The sequence below is a fragment of the Lygodium microphyllum genome, chromosome 20 (assembly GCF_053477565.2).
Source record: "Lygodium microphyllum isolate KBCC chromosome 20, Lygodium_microphyllum_v1.1.10, whole genome shotgun sequence".
Taxonomy (NCBI): domain Eukaryota; kingdom Viridiplantae; phylum Streptophyta; class Polypodiopsida; order Schizaeales; family Lygodiaceae; genus Lygodium; species Lygodium microphyllum.
Window position 1 is genome coordinate 130,894,267 of NC_141154.1, and position 23,122 is coordinate 130,917,388.

Genomic DNA, 23,122 nt, shown 5'->3' on the forward strand with positions numbered 1-23,122 from the left:
CTCCTTGTAAGAATGCTTGAGCTCGGACAACTTTTTCAGCTCAACTATAACAGCCTTGTTTGCTGCGTGTAGTTGATTTGGATCATACAAGACATGTGCGGATTGAAGTTGGATGTAAGCATTCTTCAAGATAGAGATGATGTTAAACATGTCGAATATAGCTGTCTCCATTAATTGTGCTTTGAGAGACAAATAGCTTGGATCTTATGATTGGGATGATTGTGACTTCTGGCTCTCTGCATCAGGATTGTTGGAGTCCATGGAAGATGTAATAATGTTGCTGCTGCTACAGTCTGATGTGAAGACATCAATCACAGATGGTGTTAGATTCTTCTGATGTTGTTCTTCCTCTGTTAAAAGACCCCCCACTTGCAGGTCTAGTCCTGTGAGACCGGGCAATATTCTTATACATATAGGTAGATGAGCTATTGCCATTCCCATTTTCAGAAGTGTGCAGATATAGGTCGATTTTTCTACTACTCTGCCAAAACCTTATACCCTGGTTAGGCTTTCCAAGGAGTTCTTACTTCATTGCCATTGAAGAGAGAATGATTTCCAAGGCCCGAAAGTTCATGCTTGTGAAGTATGCTTTTGTGGCATGAAGGTTGTGATCTTTGTGCAGGTTCCTTTCTGTATCAAGGAGAGGCAAGAATTTATGAGAATTTTACAACCAGTGCAATCCTGAGAAGGAGGATACAACTATTAGAGAAGTTGAAATTTGCGATGAAAGGAATGTTGTTAATCTTGATGCTTCCAGCATTGATGAGATGGCCTCATTTTCTATAATAGATACCCTCTTAGTTGAGAGATTTGGGCCTGCCCATCTATACAAGATGTGAGCTATTGAGAGTTCAATTCTTCCATTCCAATTGAAGAACTTTTCTTTTTCAAGCTCAAAGATTCATCTCTTGGCTGAGCATTGCAACCATGGAGTTTATTGGAGTAACTTGGAGTAACTTGGAGTACTCAAGAAGGGGTGAATCATTGTTTGATTGCCATCTTCATCAAGCATCATAAGGTACTTGGTCCTTGAACACTTATTCTCTCAAATTCATCCTCTTGCTGAGCCATAACCAATTGCTTGAGAGAATGCAAGAGCTCAAGTAAGCATTAGGAGATAGATTTGATACTTGTCGCTGTCCAAATCTTCACAATCATTTTGATTCACTTTCATTGCATTGGAATAGGTAAATTCATCCTAAAACTCATTGAGGATTATTGCTTTTGCTTATATTAACCAATTGAGTTGTTGTTTCTTGACTGAGTCACTTAAGTCATTAAAAATCCATTGTATAAGGGTAAGTCAGTAGTGAGTCACTGCTTGGTAAGCCCCTACCCTTGATCCCAATTTTACATTCCATGCATTTCATAAAAGGTTCAATTCCTACTTCCAAATGCATCTCATGCTAGGTGTTTAATTAATAAATTTTTTCCATGTATATTTCGGGTGAGGAAAAGTCTGATTCCAAGTGAGGTGGCAAGACAAAAGAGGGGTTGCCCCCCTGCCATCAAAGACCCGGAAGGGTTGCACAACCCGCGGCTCGAGGGGAACTTTGCCCACCTCCCGCTAGTGATTCAGAGCCAGAAGTTTGCTTGTTGCAAGTGCAGGTACCCTCTTGAAGAGCTAAGATATTGACTTGGCACTAATGTATGAGATGTATTTGATGATGTATGGATGTTTTCTTGGCTGCAAGTGTATGAAAAAATACTACTGTAGATGTATTTGCAAACATGAGAATACATATGTAGTCAATGGCAGTGAATACAATGCTTGGAATGTATGGGAGATGCCTATGTATGGGGACTTATGCTAAGGGATGCTTATGACATGCTCAATTCTAGAATAAGGTTGCAAATAGTGAATTTGGATGATTGGGCAATGTATTATGCCATGTGGGATGACCCTTTAGTCATGAATTGATAAGTTGATCCCTTGCAACCCCTTTCTTGACCCCCACAAGGTGTTGTAAACAATTTGCTTGCATTTCAAAAAGTAAACCTACTCCCAAGAACTGAGATGTGGGTCTTGTAGAGTGCCCACAAGTCCTAATAAGGGCCTTGATCAATTTTGGAGCTCTATTTGGACTCTACAAGATACTTACAGGTCAAAACAGGCCTCCTACAGGTGTAGACAGGGTGCTGGAGTGCATAATACAACAATACTTTTCCTATTGCAAATTTTTTGTATAAAACTTGGGAGCACATGCTTATGCTCACTTTCAAGAGGGAATCCTTGGCTTCCATTTGAACAAAAAGATAGGTCAATTGGAGCTTCATAGCTCAAGTTACTAGCAAAACAATGACACATGGTCTAATGGGACTACACTTAACTATGGCATGGAATAAGGGAAAAACCAAGACTAATGAAGATGTTCAACAACAAAAACCAAGGATGCCCGAGAACCAAGGACTAAGAACAACATTGAAATGGATTACAAGGAGTATTCCCATGACATTGGAAGCCTTAGTGCTCTTAATGACACTCTATGCAAGTATACTCAGAGGATGACCATGAGGATGCAAGTGCCTTTGTAAATCACTGCTAAAAATGATGAGGCTGATGAAGAAATTGGGAAGGAAGAGCTCTTTGACCCTGCAAACACCTTTCCTTTTGACCTCGTGTATGTGTAGATATGGGTGATAAAAATGACTCACATGTTGCTGCCACTATTTGTACTATCTCCCTAGATGCTTGGATAGGATCAAAGAGTCCTAATACTCTTGGTCTTGAAGGCAAGATTCACGGAAAAGATGTGTTTATCTTGGTAGATAGTGTTAGCACACATAGTTTCATAAATAGTGCAGTTATGGATATGTTGAAATGTTTTGCCACTGATTTACAGCAACAACTGAGGGTGCAAGTTGGCAATGGGAGTGAAGAAATTAGTACTCAAATATGCCTAGTTGTACAATGTGCAATATAATTCAGCTTTAAAGGCTCTTCTTGACGAGTACAGTGAATTGCTTCAACTACCTACAACACTACCTCCAAAGAGAGTGGTTGACCATCCCATTGATTTGGAACCACATTCGAACCACACTCAAAGCCGGTGAATAAACCTCCTTACAGGTTGTCCAAATGTGAAAGAGAAGAAGTGGCCAAGCAAGTCAAGGATCTATTGGATATGGGTTTGATAGAGCCTAGCTAATCTCCCTATTCATCACATGTCTTGCTAGTAAAAAAGAAAGATGGCTCATTTAGAATGTGCATAGACTATAGAGATTTGAATAAGATCATTGTGAAGAACAAATACCCTATCCCTAGGGTGGATGACTTGTTAAATGAGTTGAAAGGGGCTAAATATTTCACAAAGATAGGTTTGAGATCTGGCTACCATCATATACGCATATGTGAAGGGGATGAGATTAAGACAACATTCATGACTAATCATGGGCTTTATCACTTCTTGGATATGCCCTTTGGTTTGACAAATGCACCTGCTACTTTTCAGAGCCTAATGAATCAAATACTTGAGGAAGGGCAAGAAGTGAGTTTTTTGAGCGAGTTTTTTTTGGCAACCCCTCTATCCCTATTCCACATAGTTCACTTATTCCATCCTTAGATGTGGGCGCTTCCCCTTTCACCACCACTGCCTGCCAGCTCTACCACCGCCATCATTGCCTTCACCACCACCTTCACTCTCACTCACACTCTCTCTCTCTCTCTCTCTCTTTACATGTAGGTAGCTCATTTTCTCTCTCTCCCTCTCTTTCTTTCCTCTCACACAACACACACACACACACACACACACACACACACACTCTCTCTCTCTCTCTCTCTCTCAACCCAAAAATAATTTGTGCTAGCACTCTGGATTGATAGAATCTGTATCATATTGTATTATGAAAGGTGTTTCAACAAATAGCTCTCTCTCTCTCTCTCTCTCTCTCTCTCTCTCTTTGCAATATGGAAACATTTGTACAAGCACTCCAAAAAATCGATAGAACTTGTACTACATTGGATTGTGATATGTGTTGCAACAAATAGTTCTCTCTCTCTCTCTCTCTCTCTCTCTCTCTCTCTCTCTCTCTCTCTCTCTCTCTCTCTCTCTCTCTCATTTGCAACACAAAAGTATTTGTGCGAGTACTCTAGGTTTGATAGAATTTATTTTACATTAGATTATGATATGTATTGCAAAAAATAGTTCGCTCTTTACTTGTAAATAGTTTTTTTTCTCTCTCTCTCTCTCATATTTACAATAAAAAATAATTTATGCAAGCAATCCGAATCTAGATTTGTACTACATTGACCTTTGGTAAGTGTACTATTATTTCACAAAGTGATAGACAATGATAATAAAAGATTATCATAAATTTGATCGTAGCTAACCAAGCGAGGTATGTATATATTTTCACAACAAAATAAAATGCATTTACTCTGAGAATTAGTAGAGTCTTTACTTTGTTGGTCACACTATGGGTGATGTTGGATCTTTCCAACTATGAGATACAAGTCCTCTACAGTAAGCATGGGTTGGTGTATAAAGATGTCTACATTTGCATCCATTCTGATTGAGCAGGTGACAATGATTCCATGAAATCAGCTTTTGGGTTTGGTTTCTCTTTAGGTTCAGGAATGTTCTCTTGGATTTGTAAGAAGTAATGGCATTGTCTTCTACCGAAGTAGAGTACAAAAGTAGCTTGCTTTGTTGCACTGAAGTAGTATGGTTAAGGATTATCCTATGGCATATGGAAGTATAGCATGATGATCCAACAGTGCTAAGATGTGACAATCAAAGGTGCATTGCCATTGCCAAAAATCTAGTTTTTCATGCACACACCAAATATATTGAGATTCAGTATCACTATGTATGTGACTTGATTGAGGATGGGATAGTAGAGGTGATCTAATGTCTAATAGAGGAGAATGGAAAAGATATATTCACCAAATATCTTATGAGGGATCTCCTTCGAATTCATCTTCAGAGACTCGGCATTGGGTTAATAATATAGTCCATCTACGGGTGGACATTGAGGGGGAGTATTAGATATGCTCAATACCCCACCCTCGTAAGAGGTGCCACCAAATGATCCATGGTGCTCAAACTTGCAAGGCCCCCATTATGAGTAGAAGCCATGTGTGAGCATGGAAAGTTGGGTGGGTTTTGACTTGTACGTTAGATGAGCTCTATGTGACCAGATGGCAAAACGTGATATTTGTGGATCTAGCCTTTGGGTTAGATAAAGTAGTTCTATTGATAGCAACTCGACGTACAATGCATCAAGTTATAGAGTGTGGGAGTTATCACACATCCCTATTTTGAGCCTTGACGGGGTTCTAGGGACAGGGCCCTTGGCTCGACAGTAAGTGGAATATTATTTGGAATATTTCTTGGCTGACTAGGAAAGGTTCATAATATGGTCTGAACTTGTCAATCAGACTACCTTTCCAATGGCCTATAAAAGGAAGATCCCTCCAAAGCCATCGTCAATATATCTTTCACCCAGTTGAAGTTCTTTCAGCTATCCTTAAGCTTTTTGCCTATCATCTATTTGGATCGCCATCTAAGCTTCATAGTGGAAGCACACGGGCAGATAGAGCCATCTTTGTATAAGTTTATTTGAAATTAAAGAAGCCTCTATTCTTCTTATATTTTTTGTGTGTTCTCTACTCCCCTTGCTCAGATTTTGTATGTTGTGCTATGTAATTTCGACAGAATTAGGAAAGAGATAGGAGTGATAATATGAATAGAAAGACATGTAATAGAGTTCAATGGACTAGTGAACACATGAAGACTCTTAGATGCAATAACACCAATGAACATAGAAGTGATTTAAGATATTTTATGAATAGAGGGGATGATAGGTGATGAAGGAGAGGAGAGGGAAGATGAAGGATGGTATTGAGGGATTGACAGTGGTGGAAGGGAAGATAGGGATAATGCAAGGATAGGGAATGTGAGAGGGGGGGAGAGAATGATGGGTTAGTCAAGATGTGGAGGAGGAGAAAGAGGGTGGCAGGCGATGAGATGGGAGAAAAGGAGAATGATGGAATGGCAGTAAGGGTGGAGGAATGTTGAAGGAGAGAGAGAGGATGGAGTGATCGAGATGGAAGAGAGAGAGGCTGGAGTGGAGCATGTGCTCCCTTTGAAGGCCTAAGAGGCCTCCTTTTATAGGACAACTGGATTATATGATTTGCTAATCCAAGGTAATCAAAGTTACCTTGATTATTTAGAGTCTTAATATGAGTGATACGTGAGGTGATGTAAGAGTTTGCATGGGCCCCCCTTTATAATGGTCTTAGTTTTCTTGTGTGCATTCATAGTTAAGTTTCTCATGAGGAAAAGAAAAGGATAAGGAAGAGGAAAGGTAGATTGTAAGGGGCAAAGAATGTGAGAGATGTGCATATGCATTACCAGTATAATGTGAATTTTTACATCATGAGATGTATGATTTTACAAGTGGATGAGAAGAGAAACTAGAAAAAGGAGTACACATTTCTTACAAAATTTTGTCACTCATAAAAGGAAAAGGAAGCTCATTTTCAAGAGAGATACATGGAGAAAATGGCTCTGAATAATAATCTAGGAGGGTCTAAAACCTTCATCATTTATAGATGCGGCCTTACCAACCTTGTCAAGCACAAATATTTGTTGTCTTTTCTTCCTTAGGTGGATGCCAAGGCTTCTTTCATGCATGCACCATTTGTAAATCTCCAAATGTTAGCATAGCGATGGGTGGTATGCTTGAAGAATGAAGGAAAGAAGGAATAGCATGGTTAAATTATAATAAGTATGAGAAGTAAGATGCATGAAAAGAGAAAATATGAGAGAGGAGAAAAATGAATCGATCTTGCACCACATGGAAAGATATAGGAAGGGCCATTGGAGTATTTCCTTAAAATACTCAAAACCATATGTGTCTAAGCTTAGCCATATCTCCTTTCATTTTCAAATATCTTGGGTCCAAGTGGCAAACGAGGTTGAATTATTTATAAAAGATATCCATATATCTCCTTGTCCTCATATTGACCTTTTTAATACTTGGCTCCATTTTCTTAAATGTGAGATGAATCTTCTGTGCATCTCTTAATATTTTTTAAAAAATCATTACAAATCCATCCAAACCCAATTCTAAAATTATTGTAGGTAAGTATTCTTCAAAGAGAATTATTTTTAGAAAAAAAGGCCCTACGGGAAAAGTAAATCACTCTTATTCATTGGAAATGTGCATTCCTATAGAAAGCTCAAACTATGCACCATAAAGCTATGCATATCTTTTAGTTTTCTAAGAGGATATAAAATGCACTCATCATTGTGAAGGCTAAGCTTAGAGATTGGGAGAAAGAAGAAGTGGAAAAGATGTTGGAAAGAGAGTTTTGCAAAGACTAAAGTAAACATAAAACTTTTGTTTCCTTCTATGGGGCATTGAAAAGATGGATGGATCCAATTCTTTAATGAATGAGTTAATAAAGATACAAATATTGGAGCATCTCTAGAGACATCTGAGAAAACCAAAAGTGAAGGTGAGAGCAGAGAACAAACAAGCAAGAGAAGAATCATTTAACATCCTTGATGCACTCTTTATAGAAATCTCAATGGCACAACCAAATCAAAGTCCCCTTCCTGCTAGATACATCCTTGAAATATTGATGATAGCTAGTAAATGTAATCCCATTGCCAATTTTTAAGGGAGAATACAATGAATATCATGATATTTATATAGAAGAATTTATGGTAGGGTGTGTAATCAACAATGCCAGGATCCTAGAGCATTAATGGCTAGTGATATTCCTCGCCACTTTCATGAGTACAATATTTCTATTAGTATATGAAAGATAAGCACTAGGCACTTTTGGCACATGGGATGACTCGAACAGGGCTTTTGTCATAAAAAGTTCAAGTGTGAAAGTTTTGTAGTGAGGATGCGAGAAGAATTCATGAATTTAATTTAGTTTTCTAAAGAACTATTCAAAACTTATATCTCGAGGATACAAGAAGAATTCATGAGTTTAAGCGAGTTCTCTAAAGGATGAGTCCAAGATTATGTCTCAAAGATGGAGTCTATACTAAAGAGATGGTCCAACCATAATCTAGATTATGAATTTTAGAAAGAAGTTTTCCTTAGAGGATTACAACCATAGGTTTTAAAGTTTGTAGAACTGAGAAGGCCAACCACAATCTGTAGGCTCTAATGGAAGGTGCTAGACTATATGAAGAACTCGGGGTAAGTTGCTAATCATGAATATATGTGTGCATCACATGGGTTCAAAATAAGGTAATTTTAAAATACCATATATATATATATATTTTTTTTTACATACATAAGGGTATAATATAAAGGGGTTATTTACAGGTTGAATAGAAAAGGGTTATGTTTTATTCAAGAAAAATTCATGGATAAGGATATTTATAAATAGGTCTTGAACACACGTGATGTAGAGGATATATATATATAGTAACTTCCCTGAGATGATGAAGTAGAGATGACATTGGCCATGAATCAAGGAGAAGGTATCCTACCTCCCTAAATGCCAAGAGTGGTATAATAGCCTAACTTAGTTCTTGAGAATATACCCTAGCTCTATCCACAAGTGCCTACAATGCCCCAATATGGTGCTCCAAACCAACAATGACTATAGATAGTGTCTCCCATGATGGCTTAGCCACAGTAAAAATGACCTATAATAATAACAAAATCCTACCGAATGGAAGTAGTAACAATCAATCCAATGAGAATCCTTGAACTAGAATCAAAATAGAAGCCATTTTGCATGGACCCAGTCAGTCTATGCCATGATTATAGAGACACCTCAAAATACCATTCAAGTGTATTAGGAGAAGAAAGTTTGAAGGGAAACTTGTCCAACTCAATTGCAAATATGAAGAAAAAAGTAATGGATGTGATAATAGAGTAGTTGCTAAAAGTTTATAGTGCTAGCATCTCTCTAATCCCATAAGAGCAACCTAAAAAAGTATAAGGTCTAATAGCTGGTGCAAAAAATGCCAAAAAGTGGGACAACTAGCCATTAATTATACAAAAAATCCACCATTCTTGGAGCTTTATGTTAATATTACCTAAGGAACCACACTAAGGATATCTACTCATTGATGCCATATTGAGGCTCCATTTTGGCCATTAGAGGAAAGACATGGCGATGGAAGAGAAGAACAATAATTGGTATGATTTTAGATATTAATTGAATCGAACTGACTTCTTTTTGTGATTCTTGGACTTCCTTCCACTCCAATTACCAATTGAATGGCCAAAGATGGGGCCCTTCATTCTTTCTCTCGCCTTGAGAAGATGCTCTCTCTCTCTCTCTCTCTCTCTCTCTCTCTCTCTCTCAATCAGATAAACAAACACAAAATCAAGTAGCCAATCAAAACTCAATTATGCCTTCCGAGAATTTGGAGCTGGAGCTAATAAGAGGCTATTGCCTCAAGAATGTGGAAACTCACGGTAGTTAATAATAACTAGCGTTCCTGGCGCGCTTCGCGCGCAAGGAACGCTATCCCGCTTCGCGGCAGCTTCGCTGCCGCGAAGCGGGGTGCGAGGGAAGTGAAGCTGCCGTGCTATCGCACGGCAGCTTCACATCCCTATCGCACAGTGGATAATGCTATCACAAAAACATCGCATGCTTTACTCTCCTCTATATCGCACGGCAGCTTCACATCCCTATCGCACAGTGGATAATGCTATCACAAAAACATCGCATGCTTTACTCTCCTCTATATCGCACGGCAGCTTCACTTCCCTATCGCACAGTGGATAATGCTATCACAAAAACATCGCATGCTTTACTCTCCTCTACTCACAACCCCTCTATCTCTCATCCCATTTACACCTCCCCCCTCTATCCACACTCACTCAATCACTCCTAAATCAATTGCATTCAATGGAGTCGAATGCACTATGTATGGAACATCTCTCTCTCTCTCTCTCTCTCTCTCTCTCTCTCTCTCTCTCTCTCTCTCTCTCTCTCTCTCATGTATAAAAGACCAAATATGCATTTGCATCAAGGAGTACATAGACTCATATATACATGCAATGACCATGCACCAAACTTATAGACTTGTATCTATACTTGCTCTGCAAAACTTATAGAAACAACTTGTATCCTTGGATGTTACAATGAGAAATAACATTCCTACGGTGAAACAAACCACAAATAAAAGATATATGAGCCACACCACAAATTTAAGTTTGTCCAAGCATTGCATGCAAACTCCCAGTATTAATAACCCACATAGGTGAAGCAAAGCCCGAAACCAAAGTTTCTTCTAGAGACTACACCAATAACCTTGCACCACAATTTCAAGTATCAACAAACCACAAAGTGTCACTCCATGATTGTGCCTATGCATCTACATCCAAATGTTACAAAAAAATTTACAGTTCCCATAGGGTCTAACCAAAACGAAGCTTTTCTTTCTTTGAGAAATAATTGGAAAATTTTCCACTCTCCAACATAGCATGGCCAGGCAAAGCAAGTCCGATCGCCACTCTTCGTCTTGTTGATGGTACAGGGACATAATAGTATTTCCGCTCTTCAATATAGTATGGCCAGGCGAAGCAAGTCCAATCACCACTCAACATTAAAACAACAACACCTGCTATGCGCAATAGCTAGAAGTAGCTCTTCATGATCATTCGACGTTACAATCAGAAATAACATTGCTACGCTGAAAGGAACCACAAAGTTTAAGCATATCCAAGCATCAAATACAGATAGGTGAAGTAAAGCCCAAAACCAAACCTTGCTTCAGAGCCGAAAACTTTGTACCATAAATCCAAGTATCTACACCTATAATAAGTAGATATAGATACATATCTACATCCAAACGCTACAAAGATGTTGAAACTTTTCATCGGGCCTAACCAAAATGAAGCTTTCTTTTCTTTGAGGAATCACTGGGGAAAATTCCATCCTCCAACACAGCATGCTCAGGAGAAGCAAGTCCCATTGCCACTCTTCGTCCCGGTGATGGTACAGGGGACATGATAGTCTTTCCTCTCTTTCTTGCACCTAAAATTTTAAAAGCTCACAACGTAAATATGAACATATCCAACAATATTGACAAAGATCACTTAATATTGGAATAACAATACCTGGCTTAACACTTGCAAACCCCTTGGCAGGCATTGTCACAGCTTGATGTAGCGTCACAAAACAACTGAGATCCTTAAATTCATACGCCGACCACCCCCTTGGTATTCTATCAGTGTGAGATCGCCGAAACCTCTTGTCTTGCTCAGCTTCACCCATATGCACTCGAAAGCATTGAGTATACCCACAATGCACCACCTCAATAAAGACTGGAAGTAAAATCTCTATGTTGACATCATCATACAAACGCTCAATGACCCTTGCAAGCGTTCTTCTTATAATATCATCCGTTGTCACTGCGCGCAAGTTACACTGCAGTTCCTTCTGATACTCAGAAGCTGGATAATAACCCCAGCTTGGAGTAGGCATCTGCAAAAGTCAAGCAAACACTTATATACAGTGCAGGGAATATATACTCAATTACGATCGAGTATATGCCAACCGAATACAGCTTTGAGGCTATCTCACCTACACACCAAGCAAGGACTACGAAGCCATCAAAATTCAATAGATACATCTCTAAAAAAATGCAAGCATATCTTCCACTCTCCAAAAAACTCATCTCCGTATGCATCTTTGCAAAAAAGCAATGCACCTCATTGCATCTTTTGAAGTACCTCCTTGTACACAATGTTCGTCGTGACATTCACAGTGCTTCCATCCTCATCTAATAACACCCTCACACCACATGAGGATTTCACCCTTGAAAATGCAACATACAGTTGTCCATGTGTAAATACTGGTGTCTTTAAGTAAAGACCAACAACAGACAATGTCTGGCCTTGCGACTTATTGATTGTCATAGCAAAGGCCAATCGAATAGGAAATTGCCTCCGCCTCATAGCAAACGGAAACTGCAAGGTGCCAGGAATAAAAGTGATCCTAGGAATAAAAACTCGCTCCCCTACATTTGTCCCTGTTATTATTTCAGCATCTATCACTTTTTTATTGAATGCCTTACACATCAACCGTGTACCATTACACAAACCTTTTGCTGGATTTAAGTTCCTAAGCAGAATAATAGGTGCATTCATCTTTAGCAACAATAGATGGGGAGGAAATCCACCTCCAAGATCCAATGTATTTAAATACTCTACAGAGTATAAAAATGAGCTATCACCTGTCTCTGCAATTGAATCCGCACTATAGTACTGTACAACTTCTCCTGGCATCGATTGTAATGCACAATGATTCAAAGAAGCCACCTCTGTATTCCGTGCTGCAAGTATAGCACGCTCACTAAAATATGCCCCAAAGTCTCTCACCACGGATACTTCACCGTACACACTATTAACCAAGGTTTCAATAGAGCACCCTTTCAATACCATGCTAGATGGAATATGTAACTTATCACAATTCTCCGTAATACCCACTCCATCCCCTATCCCTTGAATCCAACCAACAAATCCATTATCCATTACACCACCAACGGTTGACATTCTCATATTCCCAGACAACCTTAGCACCTTAACATACTGCCATAAATGAGAGCAACACAGTGCCGCATTAGCAATATCTTCACGAGAGCCCTTCATCACGACGGGCAAGATTTGCCTAAAATCACCCCCAAGCAAAGTAACCTTTCCACCAAATGGTTTATTACAGCCCATAATATCTCTTAAAGTTCTATCAACAGCTTCAAATGCAAACCTGTGCATCATGGGAGCCTCATCCCATAAAATAAGGCTCGATTGTCTGAGAAGTTGAGCAAGATCGCTCTGAACAGGAATATTACAGGTGGATCGATTACATAGATCCAATGGAATTTTAAATCTTGAGTGAGCAGTACGACCGCCCTGCAGAAGCAAAGCAGCAATGCCAGATGATGCCGTTGCCAATGCTATATGACCATCACTGCGCAACCTAGCAAGCAAACACTTATAAAGAAACGTCTTTCCAGACCCACCGGGACCATCCAAAAAAAAAACATCCCCAAAGTTTCCACCAATGGCACCCATAACTGCATCATATGCAACCCTCTGTCCATCATTCAACATTGCCTCCATACAAACACAAACTCTACGTTGCTCCAGTATATCATATGCATATTCATCTTCTAAAAGAGGGTTAGCACACAACTGAGAATCTGTTCGATGAGGTTCTGGCAATCCATCAAAGTCAGACAATCTTCGCCCATGCTGTCGCAAAAGATCCTGAAGATGCAATAAAGCCCTCTTTGATGCCTCTTGTTGTAGAACTGCAGAAGATATATGCACATGCTCTAGCTGTAACTTATACAAAATATCCTCCACCATCGGTGACATAAACCTATCCCAGAGCTGACCAGGCTGTGCAGGCTCACAGAAGACCAAAATTGCAGCAAACAAAGCACGCAACTGGGCACCAACTTGTACAGATGCAGCCTCTTCCAAGCACACAACACACTCATCATCACCCTCTAACATGCCCTTTGCAATGCAGGCTTCCTTAAAGGTGTTGTACACCACGTTGCCAACAGTACGCAAATCATCAAAAGACATACATCCTCGAGACACTGTCAAGAGCATTCGCAAGTAATAACGCTCACCAGATGTGGGCGGCACAAAGTATATTCGACCACACGTATTTCCACGCTTTCTCTTCGTCCATACCTTTCGTTGTGCATTCCACACCCAATACATCGGGAAGTCTTGATACCGTATAGCTCTAGCCTCTGGATGAACACTATTGCACACAAACCATTCCGTAAGAGTAGTTTTCCTGATATCTTCATTCTGCATAACATGTGATATATTGTCTGTATCTTGAAACACCACATAATTCTCACCAGGCAAGTGCACCTGCAACCGCTGTATATCAGGCTTCTCATTGTGCAATGCATAGTCATATATTCGCCAACACGCTTCCGAAGCAGAAACATACCGTGCATCTAAATAACTCTCGATCTCATCTACTTCACGAAAGGTCGTACCATTTAATCCTGAGTTTCCAACAGAAAATTTAATCGTTGCACGATCATGTCCCTTGTATATATACTTATACAAATACTTGACAGCTGCCACCGTTGAGCATACCTCAACATTTATATGTGCATTGTATTTTTTACTCAAGTACGGATTGTATGGAACAATCCATCGATTATCAATAGTATTACCCTTTATTGTGACTGTCTTTCCATCATCTCGTCTTCTATAAACAGGATAGCCAGAGCTATCAACAGTTGTCACATTCACAAATCTCCGAGGGAATTTTTTAGTGCATCGACCATTGCGCATGCAAGGGCTCTTGGGATTCATTACACCGCAAGGACCATGGACATTGCATTTTGAGATAGTTTCAAACAAAGCTGAAAACTTTTCTCTATCAGGAAACTCAGCACAAACAAATCTATCATAATGGCATGCTTCAGAGGGTTTAAAAGCGTGCTCCAAAATTAGCAAAGTATGAGAATGTGGTAGCCCCCGCTTTTGAAACTCAATCACACTAACATAGCCTGCAACATTTCCAAACAGATTCCTTTTCAACAATGTATGCATCATATCAGCATGTTTTTTATGAAATACCCGAGCAGTCAAATCCGGACGATCATAAGCAGTCTGTCCAGGCAACAAAGCATTAGTTATCTCTAACCACTTTGGATTACATGTCATCGTTATAAACAGATCAGGTTTTCCCTTACTTCGCACTATAGCCATGGCATCCTGATACAACTGATACATGTGTCTTGGCCCACCAGTAAAAGAAGACGGCAAAACCACCCTTTTACCAACAGAGGCACCAATAATCCCCATCGGCCCATCATCCATCACTCCCACCATATCTGCTAAGCCCTTATAAACTTCCGAGCGTAAAACTGATTGATTTTGACGACACCAAGCTAACCTACATTGCTCTATACTACAATAAGCATCAACAATAAATTGTTGCAACAATCGGCCACCCCGCAACATGCACACCTCAGTGTCCTCACGCACTTGTAGTCGAAATGCATAAAATTGCATCTGAGTAACACAGTCCTTATTAGATAATCCATGTATATTAATTGGAACATTAACACCACTATAAGGTACCTTTACATGCCAACCATCATCACCCATAGGAAAAAGAAGGACGTATAGCATTGGCATATATGCCCTATGCAAGTTTGAAATAGCAATACATCGTCCATCCCGACTATAAACATGTATGTCTCGACGATCAAGAGTATTCTCATCGCCTTGTCCTGGCATGATAGCCGCAACCTCAGTTGCCACTGGAACTGAGTATTGTCTATTAGCATGTTGAACCCCAAAAATAGTCATTCTCAAATCATGCAAGGGATTATTTTGCAATTGCATACCCACGGATCTAAAAGCTTGTGCATATGCATTGTGTTGATGCATCATAGACTGAAGCTCCCCAAGCAAGTTTGGCAATAAATTAGGCATAACATCCAACCGATTAGATAACTCATGCTCAGTATCATAAACATAAAGTTGTGCAAATCTTGGCCTTTCCTGTCGTTGCACATTAGGAATCAAAGAGCCTATACGATGATAAATAGAGCCATGCACTCTAAAGGTATAAGAATTTCCCACAACAGGCAAAAGCTCATCAACATTGGCACCAAGTGACACAAATGCAAGAGCACTATTATATGCTCGTATATTATTTTTAAATACTCTGCTTTGAGGATGCATACCATGCAACAAATCATGCAATAGTTGTGGTGGATATTGCAACTGTGGCAACATTACTTTTCCATTTCGACAACAATGTTTACCGAACAAAACTGACCCCTGCACTTGAGCCTCACATCTCCACAATTTAGCTGAACATCGCTCACACATCTCAGAAAGACTCCCCATGGAATGCACAATCGGGTCTTGAAATAGCAATATTGTAGTTGCAGGATGAATATCCATTGCAGGCAAAGCATGTAAAATGGAGCAAAAACCTCCATTTCGAGCACTAAAGGTCGGTACATTATTGACACGTGACTCATTAATCACAGCATTTCCTAAGTTCTGGTGATTTTCAACATCACAATTATAATCATTAGCAAATTGCTGCTCAATCAAGCTGTGAAGTCTCTCACGAATCAAGCTATCATGATTTAGAGCCCCTCCTTGCAAAACGTTCCGGCACTCAACTATAGTAGAACACATCTCTTTATACCCCCTCCGGTCATGTCCTGCCATTTGAGCCCTAAGCCTAGCAATTTGTCGTCGTCTATATCGTGTGGAGTTGAGTCTATGCCTATGAATACGCAACACATAATCCCTGCTAGTTCTCTGATTATTTAATCCCATATTATTTGGATTCTCACAGAGCCTGCACATCAAGAGAAAACATGCATTATTTCAAGGAGAGTCTTGATTGGGAATAGTATATTTTCAAAAAGACTTAAAAGCAAAATCAATCTCGAATCACATAATCCAAAAAATACTACGACAATTTAAATCATCACAATCCTCGTACGTGCAAGGAACAACGATAGTCAAAATTAGAATCATCATATATTTTTATATATTCTATACAATTAGATATATCTAACCCAAAGAAAAAAAAAAGCTATATACAACCGACGCATGATCCCCCAACCTATAACTTAAACCCAAACATTACTCTTCAACATGAATGCGCAATAAACTATAAAGCGTTAGGATTTTTAAATCAATGAACTATTCTCTATAGATTGCAAGACATAATAAGTATTTCTATAGATCAAACCTCAAGAAAGAGACAATATACTTAAAAATAAAAATGTACTTAATATTTACAAACTCTTGAAAAGAGAAAAAATACACAATCTTATTATGATACATAGCAAGTTCCTAGACATTGAAACATATTTTTCAGAAAATATTACTCTTTGATACATACTACATAGCAAAAACCAATGAAGTTTCTCTCTAGATTGCAAGACATAATAATTATATCTATAAATAAACTACTATAGATATAGATCAATAAATCGAACCAATAAATTAAACCAAATACTGGAGAGAGAGAGAGAGAGAGAGAATATTACAATTAGACCATAGAATTCTTACATTAAAACCATACACAGAGAGAGAGAGAATATCACATCGTTACATTAAAACCAATATAAGCTTCACAAAAAGGAAGCACACATCATTACAAAAAAAATATTGGTCCAAGCACTTCCAAGCAAGATATAAGCGAGACGATAATAGATCATAAGCCTCAGCCAAGTAAATCCTCCTCAATTGGGACCGTTCATTTGACGACTCAATTGTTGTAGCAAGGCATTGAACCTATTAACATTCATTTGGAACTGCAAAAACGGTAGTCGACAACCCCTCTGGCAAATCATAGGCTCACGATCATCTCCATGCCCCCAAAACGATGCCCACATATCATTCAACAACAAATTCATCAACCTACTTGTCTCAGAGACAATTGCTGAAAGTTCTCTTACTTCACCGCCCAAACCACTCGACACTTGTTGAAGAACACTCTGGGTGTGCTTTGTCTCGCACACAACACCATATAAACCCTTAGCTTGTTCATGCAACTCTGCAGAGTAAATAGCAAGTGCATGATCGACACGTGTGGATAAACTCGTCTGCAATTCCATCAACTCATCCATCTTGGTCTCGAGGCTTTTAAACTCCAAAGAACTTGAAGCAGCCTTTGTGTTTCTTCGGATCGTTGATGTCCTTGTGAATTTACTAACATGGCCTCCCTGTTGCCTCGCCACTTCTTTCATCTTTCGCACATTAACTTTATTCACTCTATTAAACTCCACATTTTGGCTGCAACAAAATACACAAATGACTATCTTCAAAAAAAGAACAAAATAGCTTGGTGAAAATACAATTATTAGAATAACAACTATCTCCCATACCCATGCGAACGACTCCAAGCAGGCAAGCGTCGAAGAGATGATGTTGTCGTTGTTTTCTTTGATTCAACCAAATCAATTGCATTCAATGGAGTCGAATGCACTATGTCTGGAACATCGTCCATAGCTTTGCTTTGTTCCATGACGACTGCACGAAACTTTCAATAAAGTATAAGAGTCCCAACAGAGAAACCTCAAATCTCAAAGCCATTGAAGACAAACACATTTCCAATTGAAAACCCTAAATTGAAAGTGTGTTGGACTCCAAGACAAAAGAACAGTCATACACGAACACGTGTAAATAATCATGCATGGGTACACACATACACAGTGCTCACCAAAATCCAATTAATGATTCCCCTCTTCAATGGATGTCCATTCATCCACATGTACACATGACACTCACCAAATATATAGCCATGCCTTACCTCCTCCCTCTCCCTCTCTCTCTCTCTCTCTCTCTCTCTCTCTCTCTCTCTCTCTCTCTCTCTCTCTCTCTCTCTCTCTCTCGCTGTGTGTGCAAGCCCTACTAATGGATGTTCATTCGTTTAGATCCATACATAGATCTTGGCAAAGGCTCAAACATGTTAAAGATCCAAAGATGAATACCAAGGTGAAAATATGAAAATCTAAACTATCAAACTGAGATCAAAAATAAAAAAATCTTAATAATTTAGAAGAGATAGACAATGTTTATTAAAATGGAGGTTTTCATCAATTTAAGAAGTCTTTACACAACTCATTTAAAAAGTCTTACAAAGATTATATATATCAAGTATGTAGCAATTTTCAATTTGAAAGAGATGGACAATGTTTTTCAAAATGGAGGTTTTCAAGGATGTGCTTATGCAGCGGCGACTCATCCAAGTTAACATTGTCAAAAACCTATCCAGATAAACTTTGAAAGAAGCAAATTGCATATCAAGGGCAATGCTCTCGAGTGAAAGGGAATGAACCCACACGGTGATTCATCTGGGTTAACATTGCCGAAAACCTATTAAGGGAAACTTTCAAAGAAGTAAGTTGCACATCAAGGGAAACATTTTCATTCTTGTGAGCAATTAACTCACATACGCCATCCTCTATACGACCAGCACTGTCAATAAGATCTTTCATCTTCTCATCATGATCATCCAAGGATCCAATACGTGGCCAATACTTTCGGACATGCTCATATATCTCGCCCATGTAACCCTTGATTTCTTCCAACTCATCATGTATCCTCACCCCATCACAAAGGTTCCCTTCGTATTTCTCCTCCAAAATTCTCTCAATCCTCTGTAGACGGCTATCAATGCTTTCACCAAGAGGAATCGAAGCCCTTTGACGTCGAAACAGTGCCTTCACTTGCTTCTCAAGCCCATTGAAGCGATGAATGAATCTCAAAAAACTAACAGAACTTTCATATCCTCCAACATGCCTAAGTGCACGACGAATTGCTTTCCTCCTTATAACCTCTTTCCCTTTGCACACATTCGTTTGCACACTGGGAGCGCACTGCACAACATTTGCTACAGACGCATTTTTTTCTTCCATGCTGCGCAAAACACATACGTCAACATCCAAGTGCATATCAACTATTCTTATCTTATCTTAAAAATTAAAAAGAATGGAAGATCCTAGATGACATTAGATTAACTTCCAATGCATTAAATTTAAACATACGTGCATTAACTTCCAATGCTCAAACAGTGAAAGATCGTAGATGACATTAGATTGACATTAGATTTATCCCACACAGGACTCAAGTGGGTCTTCAAGATGCATTTGGATTAGATTTCAAGCAAATTCTCATGGCTTCCTAATTGAGACATTAGGCTTTTTGTCACAATGAATATATCCATTTTATAATGAGAAAAGTCAAGGATCAAAGCCAACGCCACAATGACCAATGAGTTGGTATTTTAGGTGGTGCACCTAACATTGCACGGTGCACACCAACTAATATCCTTTCTTAGAAAATCATACCCCACCCCTGCCAATGAAATTATAATTCACACACTAAACAATCTCCTAAGTTTAAAAACGTCAATAACGAATTTTTAATGCCATGAAGGGCTACCACATCCATGCCAACCCCACAGATCGCAATGAGTTGATCTGAAGGATAGTTGTATCTCTCAACAATGAAAGTCACGACCACGAATAAGTAAATAGTAATATAATTAACAATAGTTTTCTAACTTGAATAATGCCCTACGAATTGCAATCAATGAGACAAATCCTAAAACGTTTATCTTGTCTAATCTAAATCTAAATAAAATAAGACCACAATAAATTACAAATTATAAACTAACAATAAATAAACTAATAAACAATACAACAATAATAATAATAATCATCATCATCATCATTATATATTATAATTAATTAATTAGATAAACTAATAATATCCAACTAATAATATCCAAACAATAATAAACTAATAATATCTAAATAAAATCTAAATCTAAATAAATAATAATAATAACAACAATAACCCTTAACATCTAACTAATCTAAACATCATCACCATATCATTATCATCATCATCATCATCATCATCATATAAACTAATAAACTAATTAGTTAGATATAAACTGATTAGATATTAGATTAGATAACAATAAACTAATAAAACTAATTAGTTAGATAACAATATTTAGTAATCTATCTGATAAACAAACTAACTAACTAATAAATCTATCTGATAAACAAACTAACTAACTAACTAACTAATAAAACTAATTAGTTAGATTAGATAAAGATAATAACAATAAACTAATTAGATAACAATAAATAAACCAATAAACTAATTATCAAACTAATAAACTAATGTTAGATAGTTAGATAGTTAGATAACAATAAACTGATAAAACTAATTAGTTAGTTAGATAGTTAGATTAGATAATTAGATAAAGATAAAGATAACAATAAACTATTTAGATAACAATAAATAAACAAATAAACTATTTAGATAACAATAAACTATTTAGATAACAATAAACTAATTAGTTAGATAACAATAAACTGATAAAACTAATTAGTTAATGTTTAATGTTAGATAGTTAGATAACAATAAACATAATAAAATAGTCATAATCATAATCATCATTTTCATAAACTAATAAAACTAATTAGTTAGATAACAATAAACTGATAAAACTAATTAGTTAGTTAGATAGTTAGATTAGATAATTAGATAAAGATAACAATAAACTATTTAGATAACAATAAATAAACAAATAAACTAATTAGTAAACTAAGAAACTAATTGTGTTAATGTTATGTTATGTTATTGTTGTTAGATAATTAGTTAGTTAGATAATTAGATTAGATAAAGATAACAATAAACTAATTAGATAACAATAAATAAACCAATAAACTAATTATCAAACTAATAAACTAATTAGTAAACCAATAAATAAACTAAGATATTATTTTATTATTTAGATTAGTTTTATTAGTTTATCTATCTAATCTAATATCCAATATCTAATAGTAGTTTATTTATTAGTTTATCTAATCTAATATCTATCTATCTAATATATTTAGTAATCTATCTATCTATCTAATAAACAAATAAACAAACTAATCAAATTAGATATAGATAACTAACTAACTAACTAATTAGATTAGATAACTAACTAATAACTAATTAGATTAGATAGAATCTAATATCTATCTATCTATCTAATATTTAGTAAAGATTAGATAGATAGACAGATAACAATAAACTAATAAAACTAATTAGTTAGATAACGATAAACTAATAAGATAACAATAAACTGATAAAACTAATTAGTTAGTTAGATATAATTAGATTAGATAAAGATAACAATAAACTAATTAGATAACAATAAATAAACCAATAAACTAATTATCAAACTAATAAACTAATTAGTAAACTAATAAATAAACTAAGATATTATTTTATTATTTATTTTATTATTTAGATTAGTTTTATCAGTTTATCTATCTAATCTAATATCTAATAGTAGTTTATTAGTTTATCTAATCTAATATCTATCTATCTATCTATCTAATAAACAAATAAACAAACTAATTAGATTAGATAGATAGATAACAATAAACTAATAAAACTAATTATAAACTAACAATAAATAAACTAATAAACAATACAACAATAATAATAATAATCATCATCATCATCATTACATATTATAATTAATTAGATAAACTAAAAACTAATAATATCCAAACAATAATAAACTAATAATATCTAAATAAAATCTAAATCTAAATAAATAATAATAATAACAACAATAACCCTTAACATCTAACTAATCTAAACATCATCACCATATCATTATCATCATCATCATCATCATCATCATATAAACTAATAAACTAATTAGTTAGATATAAACTGATTAGATATTAGATTAGATAACAATAAACTAATAAAACTAATTAGTTAGATAACAATATTTAGTAATCTATCTGATAAACTAACTAACTAACTAATAAATCTATCTGATAAACAAACAAACTAACTAACTAACTAATAAAACTAATTAGTTAGATTAGATAAAGATAATAACAATAAACTAATTAGATAACAATAAATAAACCAATAAACTAATTATCAAACTAATAAACTAATTAGTAAACCAATAAATAAACTAAGATATTATTTTATTATTTAGATTAGTTTTATTAGTTTATCTATCTAATCTAATATCCAATATCTAATAGTAGTTTATTTATTAGTTTATCTAATCTAATATCTATCTATCTAATATATTTAGTAATCTATCTATCTATCTTATAAACAAATAAACAAACTAATCAAATTAGATATAGATAACTAACTAACTAACTAATTAGATTAGATAACTAACTAATAACTAATTAGATTAGATAGAATCTAATATCTATCTATCTATCTAATATTTAGTAAAGATTAGATAGATAGATAGATAACAATAAACTAATAAAACTAATTAGTTAGATAACGATAAACTAATAAGATAACAATAAACTGATAAAACTAATTAGTTAGTTAGATATAATTAGATTAGATAAAGATAACAATAAACTAATTAGATAACAATAAATAAACCAATAAACTAATTATCAAACTAATAAACTAATTAGTAAACTAATAAATAAACTAAGATATTATTTTATTTTTTATTTTATTATTTAGATTAGTTTTATTAGTTTATCTATCTAATCTAATATCTAATAGTAGTTTATTAGTTTATCTAATCTAATATCTATCTATCTATCTATCTAATAAACAAATAAACAAACTAATTAGATTAGATAGATAGATA

General features: G+C 36.2%; 2 protein-coding genes across 2 annotated transcripts; both read right to left on the reverse strand.

Annotated features, from left to right (window-relative positions):
• Nucleotides 1–204: 204 nt before the first annotated feature.
• Nucleotides 205–13,530, reverse strand: LOC148019394 (uncharacterized). The gene is made up of 9 exons (XM_087701339.1): nt 13,353–13,530; nt 12,631–13,010; nt 12,450–12,525; nt 12,171–12,365; nt 11,882–11,966; nt 11,668–11,752; nt 11,362–11,419; nt 11,053–11,199; nt 205–383 (listed from the first exon to the last, which is right to left on the reverse strand). The coding sequence occupies exons 1-9, from the start codon at nt 13,528–13,530 to the stop codon at nt 205–207; spliced, it is 1,383 nt and encodes a 460-aa protein (XP_087557465.1).
• A 3,619-nt stretch (nt 13,531–17,149) lies between these two features.
• LOC148019395 (uncharacterized) lies at nt 17,150–18,204 on the reverse strand. The gene is made up of 2 exons (XM_087660771.1): nt 17,844–18,204; nt 17,150–17,751 (listed from the first exon to the last, which is right to left on the reverse strand). The coding sequence occupies exons 1-2, from the start codon at nt 17,981–17,983 to the stop codon at nt 17,199–17,201; spliced, it is 693 nt and encodes a 230-aa protein (XP_087516897.1). The 5' UTR covers nt 17,984–18,204; the 3' UTR covers nt 17,150–17,198.
• Nucleotides 18,205–23,122: the final 4,918 nt, after the last annotated feature.